The sequence below is a fragment of the Perca fluviatilis genome, chromosome 7, assembly GCF_010015445.1.
Source record: "Perca fluviatilis chromosome 7, GENO_Pfluv_1.0, whole genome shotgun sequence".
In the NCBI taxonomy this organism is placed as follows: domain Eukaryota; kingdom Metazoa; phylum Chordata; class Actinopteri; order Perciformes; family Percidae; genus Perca; species Perca fluviatilis.
The window spans coordinates 2,162,556-2,173,800 of NC_053118.1; the positions used below are offsets into that span (position 1 = coordinate 2,162,556).

At 40.6% G+C, this 11,245-nt stretch overlaps 1 protein-coding gene across 47 annotated transcripts in view; it reads right to left on the reverse strand.

Annotated features, from left to right (window-relative positions):
* Nucleotides 1-8,681, reverse strand: part of rims2a (regulating synaptic membrane exocytosis 2a) — a 188,833-nt gene extending 180,152 nt beyond the window's left edge. For 22 of the 47 annotated variants that reach the window (XM_039807149.1, XM_039807142.1, XM_039807158.1 and 19 more), the window contains exons 1-2: nucleotides 8,413-8,680; nucleotides 7,734-7,922 (exon numbers count right to left, since the gene is read on the reverse strand). In XM_039807149.1, the coding sequence (XP_039663083.1) occupies nucleotides 7,734-7,906 (173 nt within the window). In that variant the 5' untranslated portion in view covers nucleotides 7,907-7,922; nucleotides 8,413-8,680. Of the gene's footprint in view, nucleotides 1-7,733; nucleotides 7,923-8,412 lie in introns of all 47 variants that reach the window. The other 25 variants (XM_039807126.1, XM_039807129.1, XM_039807131.1 and 22 more) reach the window with 3 other exon arrangements.
* Nucleotides 8,682-11,245: the final 2,564 nt, after the last annotated feature.

An 11,245-nucleotide genomic window follows, 5' to 3' on the forward strand; every position in this document is an offset into this window, starting at 1 on the left:
TGTCCAGCAAGTTTTGGTCACTTTATCCTTATTTATTTAAGGTCTTTCTCAGCTTCAGGTCGCTTACAGTGCACAGAAAATCATGTCTGTTGAGTGCCAGAAAAACATTGAAGTTCTGATGCTCAGTCTTGTATAACGTGTGTGTGTGTGTGCACTCTACCTGTGCTATTCTCTCAGATGGGCTGAGAACCTATAGCCTCCAGGGACACAGGACCTCTCTACTCTGACCCCAGCTGGTACACTCTAGCAGTATCAGATAACTGTGGTGCGGCGGCGGGGGGGGGGGGTGTATCCTAGGTTAATTCTAGGATACACACACACACACCAACCCCCTACACTTCACACCATAGCAGCGTTGCATACTAACAAATCAGCAACATCAGTTTTTTTCTAAATTGCGAAGAGAACTAATAGAGGATGGGTCCATCAAAGTATGCAGTTCATAAAAAAAACTTTTGATTTTAAAGTAGCTCCACTAAAATACCATCCTGACACCTTTACGAGTCATGTAAACAATTCAGTCACTTTACGCTTTCTTGCGTCCCAGTGTACAGTGTAGCGTAATACTGTGAACAGCATATATAGCAACAAGGTAATATTTAAAACAGGTCTGGGCAACGTGACTGAAATTAAAGGGACGCTACACAAACTTTACACAGAGTAGTGCTCAGTTTATGAAAATAGTTCTATGATGTCTTCTGTGGCTTTAGAGAGAGCTTTCCAAAGTCTGAAATAAATATCTCTAATTATGTCATCAGGGTTATCTAGGGCTTGGGCTTTGAAACTACAAATGTTTAACAGAAAGTTTGTAATACAAACTTTGGGCTAATCTACGTGCTTTGCCAGGTAGTGCAAGCAATACAAATAAGGAAAACTTTTACATTATGGGAATTGTACGATTACATTTTGGAAAACAAATTTACATTTTGGAAACAATAAATTATCTTTGCTGAAACAAATTTACTTTTTGGTAAAAAATAACATTTTGGGAAACAAATTTACATTTTGGAAAACAAAATAACATTTTAGAAAACAAATTTACATTTTGGAAAACAAATTTACATTTTGGAAAACAAAATAACATTTTAGAAAACAAATTTACATTTTGGAAAACAAAATAACATTTTAGAAAACAAATTTACATTTTGGAAAACAAAATAACATTTTCGAAAACAAATTTACATTTTCGAAAACAAATTTACATTTTGGAAAACAAAATAACATTTTAGAAAACAAATTTACATTTTCGAAAACAAATTTACATTTTAGAAAACAAATTAACAAGATGCAAAACACTTTTACCAGTCCCGAAACAAATTTACAAATGACAGATTCTTCACGGAAAGGGAAATGTACCACATACCGGAAGTGATGAGGTGTTGTTGGTGAGCGCAGTCAATTTGTGTTGTTGTGAGTGAGTATATGGCGTGAATGAAGTTTATGGTGACTTTACGTGTGGTCGGTGTTTGGAGTTTTTATATGACGCGGACCTGACGGAAACACAGGGAACGTATCGACAGCCGCGGCCGGATCGAAGCTACAGCAGGGGGGCAGCTGAGTCCGTCTGCAGCTGCAGGACCTGGAGCTCACTGCCCATTCCTGGGAGCCAAAACGACACCACGCAGCTGGAGACCCAGGCCGTATTGCTGGGCCCGCTGGAGGGAAGGGAAGCCCGGGAGAATCAGATCCAGGACTGAACGGAGCGGACTGTCACAGCCTGCTGAAGTTTAAATCACAGGTTTCCTAAAGGGAGTCTGGCGGGACTCGGACTGTGGACGACGAAACACGACTTAAAGTCTCGTTAAATAAATAAATACATGCAGAAATAAATGAATCATTAGTGGGGGAGTGAGCCTGGACATTTCAGTCTGTTTAAACTTCACTTTGAAGCAGAACCTCTTAGTTCAGAAGGGTGAAGTTTCCGTTTGTACTCATATCTGTGAACTGATTATAATAAATATTCTTTGTATTAACACATTAATTAGTCTCTTTGTCTTTTGTTTAAAAAAATAGAACATCGCATGAGATTTTGACGATTTATAGTGATTTTATTTCCGTTAGACCTTTGCCTACATTGACGCTGATGCATTAAGGACGGCCCATAGACAGTATATAAGGCAGTGCCTCCCCTGTTCCAAGATGGCGGCTCTATTGACGCATTCGATCCATAACTGCCGTAGTCAAAGCGACATGTATACAAAACCTCATCACTTCCGGTATGTGGTACATTCCCTTTCCGTGAAGAATCTGTCATTTGTAAATTTGTTTCGGGACGGTAAAAGTGTTTTGCATCTTGTTAATTTGTTTTCAAAATGTAAATTTGTTTTCGGAAAATGTTATTTTGTTTTCCAAAATGTAAATTTGTTTTCTAAAATGTAAATTTTTTTCGAAAATGTTATTTTGTTTTCCAAAAGTAAATTTGTTTTCTAAAATGTTATTTTGTTTTCCAAAATGTAAATTTGTTTTCTAAAATGTTATTTTGTTTTCCAAAATGTAAATTTGTTTTCCAAAATGTAAATTTGTTTTCTAAAATGTAAATTTGTTTTCTAAAATGTTATTTTGTTTTCCAAAATGTAAATTTGTTTTCTAAAATGTTATTTTGTTTTCCAAAATGTAAATTTGTTTTCCAAAATGTTATTTTGTTTTCCAAAATGTAAAAGTGTATCATTCTTTGTAATGTTGCATTGCACTTCCCGGCCACCGTACTAATTGCTAACTCACATGCTTTTGCCAGGCATGGGAGGGTTAAGAGAAATATGAAGTTGCATTATGGGAATTGTAGGATACAGTGCTTTTGGAGTTTGATATTATGGACAATAAGTTGTCTTTGCTGCTTCAATTCTTTTTGTTTGTAAGATCATTTTGGGGCTTTTTTTGCCTTTAATTGGTAGGACAGCAAAGGGCTGTTGGAATCAAACCTGGGCCGCTGCGGTAGGGACTGAGCCTTAATACATGGGATGCACGCTCAACCAGGTGAGCTACCAGGGTGCCCCTGCTGCTTCGATTTTGACCATTATTTTTTTTTACCACTCTTTCATAATTTCCCGATTCAGTGGAAGTGTAGTCTCGCATTGCCAGAGCTATCTCCACAGTGCTGTGTCAGCGCTAGAGTATGGTCTGGCTGCACGATTCAATATTCAGGTATAGGGTGACAAAAACAGTTCTGGGTTGTTTGTATTTCTTTTAACCAATCACAATCGTTTTGGGCGTCCCTGAGCCCCGGATGAAATTATGGTGCCTTTGCAGAATAGATAATAGAGAAGGGAAGGAGAATGCCCGACATGGCATGTCAGGCTTTACACCCGCACTGTACATCCGGTAAGCCACACTAATTAAAGTGTAATACACAAGTGTAGTTTTCACAGTACTACAAGAATACAGAATACATTTTGATATAAATATATATCACAGCATGTAGCCAACTCATTTTGTTAGTATTTAATTACAGTTAGCTTGGTGTCTCTATTTATAACATAATCATAATATTGTGATCATACAATTATATTGAATATTGATAGATATTAACATTGAAAATAGTGTGAAAAATGTGTAAAAGTCAATACTAAAATTTCAATAACCAATTTGTTTCTTCAAAATTGGGGTCCCTTGGACAAAAATTATCTAGAAGGGGGTCTTTAGACAAAATGTTTGTCTCTAATATGAAACATCTAAAAACTATTGACACACATTATGTTCCCAGATACAGGAACCCGGGGCGTCCTTTGTCTTGTGCAATAAAAATGGTTGCACCCAAATAGATGGCAGAGGAGCAGACACCTCAGAGCCCTGGTATAGCTGCATCTCAGTGGGAGTCCCTCCTACAAGGCAGCAAGTATAATTAGCACTGTCAAAGGAGGTCCCTGAGCGATTGACACAGTCTCCCCCAATTCACGAGTGAACACTGTCTGTCACAAGGAAGAGGTGGAACTGGGATATTTACTAGAATGCTGGTTATATGGTCTTTAAAATGGGTTTTAAGTTTCTGTGATGAGAGAGTATGTGCGTGTGCTCTTATATAGAGCTGCAAAAGTTAATCAATTAGTTGTCAACTATTACATTTATGGGCAACTACTTTGATAATCAATTAATTGGTTTGAGTCATTTTTTTTTTATGAAAAAGCTCCTTAAATGTGAATATGTTCTAGTTTCTTCACACCTCTATGACATTAAACTGAATATCTGTGAGTTGTGGACAAAACAAGACATGTTTCACTATTTTCTGACATTTTATAGACCAAACAACTTTTTTTTTTAAAGATTATTTTTTGGGGGCTTTTCCCTTTATTGACAGCGGATAGACCAGAAAGGGGGAGAGAGATGGGGGATGACACACAGAAAAGGGCAGCAGGTCGGACTGGAACCCACGCCGCTGCAGGACTCACCCTACATGGGGCAAACACTCTTACTGGGTGAGCTAGAGGCCGCCCCACAACTAATCAATTCATCAAAATTATCCTAAATTGCAGCCCTACTCGAATGCCAGCTCCTGCCTTCATAATGCAGGTAACATTATATGCAGCATGAGAAATAGAATCAATGACAAAGCGTTAGAGGGCAGAGGTGTGAAAGATAAAGTCAGAGTTAGGATGGAGAACATTACTACCCCCCTCCTGACCCCCTCCTAGCCACCAAGCCCAACCAGGAAGCAGCCCTAGAGGACTGGAGGAACAGGAGGGAGAAAGGAGAAGTGGAGCCCCGGGCGTTCTGTGGGTCACCCCATCACAGGAAGCTGATGCCTGCCTGTGGGATACAAAGTGTCTGGGTGGGTAGGGGTGGGGGTCCCATAACCATCATTGCTGTACTGCTCAGAGACTCGCTGGTGCATGGAAAACCAAGATAGCTAATAGCTCTGAGGACAAAAGACGCACCGGCGAGTCCAAGCAATGTTTGACAACACTCCTACTCAAAAAATATTACAAAATTTCATTTTAGACATTTATTTACTATTTTATTCATTTATTACGCTACTTTTGTGAACCAGAAAGACTTTTGAAAACTCATTTCAATCACCAAAACGATTGAGTGTATGTATGTTTTCACAAGAGATATTATATATATATATATATATATATATATATATATATATATATATATATATATATATATTATATGTTTTTAGGGCCAAAATTATCTCTTTATACATTGATCTGGGACAATTTTTGGCATCACTATGCAGAAAGCTGAGTTTGTTCTGAACATTCTGATATGAAACACATGGGGATCACTTACATGCAAATACCCTTAAAAGGAGAATTCAAGAACATATCTAAAAATGCCCATAGACCTCAGAGGGTTAATTTTAGTGACTGTAGTCTGTACATGTTTTTGCATGTAGAAATGTCCTAAATGTACTTCAATGACTGCAGCTTTCTAGGACAGAATTCTAAGAATGAGCTATAGATATGTAGAGCGCCACCATATGGACTTCAGGAAATCGATTCTCATTGGTGGAGCACATTTTCTACATGCAGACACACACACACACACACACACACACACACACACACAGGCCTGCTAAGAATGAGCAGGCTAAGAGAGAGTAGCTAATTACATGAGAGTCAGCAGCACTGGATTCCCATCCACGCTCTCTGTAGCACCTCCAGTGAGATGACAGCAAGTTGGCAAGCCCTGCAGCTGGAGGCTTCTCTTACTTTCTCCCTCTCTCTTCTCAATCCCTCCATCCTCCCAGGATTCCCTCTGTTAGATCACACACTTCCATGTTCAAACTGCCACTTTACCGAAAAGCCATCCAAGCCGCTGCGAGTTTGGACCGTGACTGCGACAGCGCAGATGCACCGGCTATAGGGTTGCATGATGCGGCGTGGGTGTTTGTTTTCGACACTGCTGGAAATGCTACAAACAATCCGATGACAAGTTAATCCACCTATGCCAGTGCTGTGCATATTAACACTGCTTTAGGACACGTTATGATTGTGTGCTTCATAGGTAAAGAAAGTGGGGATTTACTGTTATGATGACTCATGATGAGTCACCGTGTACATATAGATAAAGGAACACAGTAAAACCAACCAATATAGTCTTGTTGTATGAATTAGTAAAATACTTTACTATTAGGCCAGAAGGGGGTCAAAAGGTCTCCAGAACACTTTTTTAACCAATCGGAATCTCTGAAATGGCAGCCTGCCCTTAATATTAATATTAATCTGCGTGTAACCAAGGCATGCAACAGAGAAGCCATACCGGAAACACAAGCAATTGTCACTAAGGCTTCTTTGAACTTCCAATGTCTTGTATGCTTTCGGCTTATGTGGCCTGCGATCAGAATTACCTAACATTATGGTGAGACAGTCAGTCAGCCAGCCAGTCAGTCAGTTGCAAAATCACAGCCTCATCTGCCCGTGCTCAGTCGTCATGACAAGGCTTTGACATCCCTGTCAGACTAAGAGTGACTGAAACTGACAATCCCCTTTACCTCAGAGAAAGAGGAATAGGAAAAACACTCAGCTATTGGGGAGGAGGGTATACGACAGTGAAAGGGGAGGGAAGGCAGAAAAGGCCTGGATGATTAACACAGCACGTACCGCAGTGGCTGAGGAAGCCATGTCTTGGAGTAGCCTACATGAGTCACATTTATCATGCAGCAGCACTAGGTAGGGACTGCACAACTTTCACTACATAGGAATGCTGCTTTAGTGCAAATGTTTACCTGATTATGGAAATCAACAGCTCTAATGCCTCTAAAAAGCTCCCAGTGATAGTGCCATGCATCTTTCACACTAATGTCACTAGCCATGCTGGGCGGCTGCAGCAACAGTAAACCTGCCAGAGATCTCTAGCAGAAACCTGGATACATTTACTCATCAGTTATCACCTAATTGCGTAGCCCAATATCAATGCTGCATTCACGTAGAAAAGTCAAAACGTGTGCATGTGCATCATTTTCATTGAAGAAGAAGAACTACAAGAAAATCAACAGGATGGCAACATTTAAGGCAACCGCCCGAAATCCATCTTTCTTCATAAGCCTGGCTTGTAAAACCAAATTGTTTAATTAACAATACTTCAACTGAGAGTGTTTTTTATTGTGTAAAAATAATATTCCGCGATAAAGCAAAGTTATGGCTCACACAGTAAAGGTTAAAGCGATGCTGGCGGAAACAGTCCGGTCCACCTTAAAAAGTAAAACCCTACACTGGACAGTGCCGTGGTGCTGAAACAGCTCCGAGCGACATCTGTACACAAGGGGGGGGGGGGCGACAGGATCGACCGAGACTTTAACGTTGAAATCACACACACCCCGCGTGCGCCATTGCCACAAAGGACACCTTAAATGATCTTTCCAGTGTCATATTGTGTAATCTCGGTGACGTTCGTGGGGAAAGGTTAAGCAATTTGGCGTGCTTTTTACGTGAAAATGGCGCCCGTTGCTGCTTACCCAGCTCATTATGGTACAACTATAGCTAGCAAAGTGGTGGAAAGAGATTGGAATGTATGCCGCATTATAAAACGATACTCAGCCATTCAAAAGTGTTTTCTAAAGTAGGAGTCAAGGGATGATAACGAGGCGAGGGAAAAGATTGATCTCACCTTGGTTCTATACCGGCTAGGAGACGACTATTTACGCTCGAGCTCGATGTCAGCAACATGATAGCCTATCTATCATCTCCCAGAGAGACAATTACACAAATTCACAAAAAAAAAAAAAAACAGGGGTTATTCCCCACCGCCAGCAGCACCAACAGCTCCCACTATCTCAGCTTTTTTTTTCTTACTTTAGCATCGACTGTTCCTTCGCGTCCTCCTTCTTCTGTCGGTCCATGACACCGAGGATGATCTTCCTCTCCTCCTCGGTGAGATGGCTGAGGTCCGGCATCTCCGGCATGGCGCCGGCCGCTGAGGCAGCAGCAGGGCCGGTGCCGCCCCGGGGCCCGTGTGGAGCAGACATCTTTTACACACAGTGGCTACAAAACGAGAAAGGCACCGTCAACCAGCAGCATTCTGGGCGATATTTATATTTCAATGCCATCAAATTTCAAACAGGCGGCCGGGATTTTCTGGAGGCACCGTGGCTTACAGGCGGCATGACATCTTGGTTAGTGCACAAATTACGCTGTGCTGCAGAAATAAGGGTCAAAAATATGAATTAAAGGCTTCATTCTCATCTATAAAACGCTCATAGTGGGGCTATGAAATAGGCTGCAGCCGAATGAACCTTGCCTGCAAAAAGGGAATTCGCATTATTCAAGCTGTTGCAGGTTGAAACGCCAAATTTACACATGGACGTTTCTGAAATAGAAAACGCTCAGGATTAGGATTAGATGCCCTTAAAAGAAACAAGAGTGTACAGGGTGTAAGCTACAACCTTCAGGTATTCCAAACACAAGCCTCCATCCATCCAGGGATACAAAAAATAAAGTACAAAAATACAGAGGATGAAAAAAGAACTCTTGCCTTTTATTTTGCAGTCATGTTAAATCCTGTCTAACCCATCGCTGCCATCCTTTAGAAAGGTTTTACTCTCATGCTGGAATAAAAGATGCCCCGGTCCGTCCTTGTTTGTTTTCGTTTGGAGTCCTTAACCCTCCTCTGTCACTCTGGTTAGCTCGCTGTCCTCCAGGTTGGTAATTCTTGGAGATTTCTTAAATGCACAAAAATGGATGCAATGACAGAGAGAGGGAGAGGGGGAGAAAGAGAGAGAGGGATAGAAGGGGGGAGAGAGAGAGAGCGAGAGTAAGAGAGAGAGAAGAAAAAAAAATCCAGATAGGAAGAAGAGGCGGAGCGATGGAAACACGTAGAAGAATAAAGCCAGAGGACGCGCTGGATGTTCATTGACAGCAGGCGGACAGCAGCCGCTAAAACACGGACTGGAGCACCACTGTACCAGGAAGAGCAGGATGCATATTTCATAACCAGATTATGAGCACAGTGCGAAGGGGAAATATGAAGTGGGAAGATAAATCCAGAATATGACTAGACAAGTGACCATGACTGTTACTGCAGGTGTGGCCGTGGTTCCGATCACTGCTGTTTTTAAGCAGTGTGAAGTACTCAGTGGCTTCGATGCCAGCTGATGTGAGAAATGTTGTGATGATAAATGGAAGAAAAATAAAGCTCAAAGTTACACAAGGTCTGCCAGCTGTGATGCTGCACTTCACTGTGAGAACAAGATTTTTGTTTTTATTCAATTGCCAAAATTTTGAAGTCATTTTAAGCAAAAAAAAATAAAAAATCGCAACAATTCAGACTCCAATGAGTATATTGTACGATTAAAAATGATATCGGAGGGTTTTGGGACTTTGGTCAAACAAAATAAGACATTTTAAGACATCGCCATATGGGCTCTGGGAACTTGTGATGGCCACTTTTTGTATTTCCTGACATTTAATAGACCAAATGATTGCTCTATTAATGGAGAGAAAATAACTTATGGGTTATAGGGGTGGGAGTCACCAGAGGCCTGACTATACCATATTATTGGAACTTTAAACATATTGCAATATTCTGCGATATATTGCAATGTATTACCTTTTTCCAAATTTTACCCCATTTCAAATGATTCAAAAGGAAACGTTGTCAACATCTGTTTTATCAAGTACATAAGTTTCTCTTTTTGTTCATCTCACTTCAATTTTATTGTTGCAAAATGGGATTGTCAAGCAGACAAACTGACATCACATACTGTATATAATAATAGATAGATACTTGGCGTCTGTGTATTACCGAAGAGGATTAGGGCCACATGTGAAAACATGTATTGAGTTCTGAGTTTAAAGTCAGAATTCTGACTTTTTTTTAAAAAAAACATAATTTTACTTTTGAAAAAAAAAAAGAAGTCAGGATTCTGACTTTAATCTCAGAATTCTGAGAATTTTTTTCTCAGAACTCAAATATATATATTTTTACATGGGGCCCTAATCCTCTTCCGTAGTGTATCGATACAGTATTGCTACCAAAAATATCAAGATACTATACTGTATCGATTTTTTCCCCAACCCCTAGTAGGTGAATCAATAGTGAAAATCATGTTAGTTGCACGTCTATTTCAAACAACAGAAATTACTCTAAAATTGAACCGAGGACGCTAGGTTTCACATTTCACTGGATCAAATCATTGTTTGTGAAGCCAAAACTGTGTCAACCTTGTTGAAAACCCGCTCCACTGGCCCACTCAGGAGGGGACTTCAACCTTGTATTGCATTTCTCAGATCTGACCCTTCACCAAGATTCCCTCCTCTTGATCCCTGCCCCATTCCTAAAGACCACCCCCTCTCTCAAGCTGCAGTGTTGATAGGATTTGAAGGACGACATTAAGAGGATACAGCCTCTACCTCATTAGGGCTGTAATTTAATTAGCACCATTGCAGTGATAAAAGTCAAACAAGTTGGAATTCTGAATGACTCCAATCATGATTTCTTACAAATGACCCATTTTCACAGCAAAAACTTAAGTTTAAAAGTGTATTATAGTATCGTTCCAATATACGTACAGATTGTGTGTACTATGGTCTCTAAAAAAAAAAAAGTTACCTCGCCCATAGGAAATTATGTATTCCAAAACTGAGGGAAAACATGGAAAAACTATGTTTTGCTAGTTAGTAAGTCAAAACATCTGCTCCTGCTTTCCTTCAGGCTTGTTCTGTCCCAAACCGCAAGAAGGCAACTTTAAATTGTCTCCGCATTAGACAAAAAAGAAAACAGAACGACCCCTGCAGATATAAAACACTTTCCAATGTTTCTTAAGGTGTCAGTATGCTTTAAAAGGAAGTTATGTCAGATCGTCAACATTGACAAATTTCGGAATTTACTGAAACATCAGTAAATCACTGCTACTTTATGGAGCGATTGCCCAGGTGTAACAGGGAGGGTTTGAACTTTACTCTGAGGCTGCATCATGGAGACACTGTCCCAATGTGTGTAACATTAGCGCCATTTTGTACGATTTATCAAGTTGAAACTACAAAAAACATACAAAAGACAGACTTCTTAAGGCCGTTTTATGCTTCTGCGTCGAATCGACGGCGTACCCCCGCAGACCACTCTGCGTCTACGCCGGACCCTACGGTGTAGACTGATGTGCACCTCTTGAAAAATTTCGCAGAGACACGTCGCTCGGCCGTGGCTTGGTAGCATTGCACCCCCCCGACTCATTTCCTGGTTCTCCTTCTCCATCAACCACATGAGATCAAGGAGAGGGTTAACTTCTCCTGCTCCAGATTTCCCACCGTGGTCAGAAAGAACAGGGGAGACTCTTTGGTTCTCTCACTAGGACTCTAGAGTCACTACT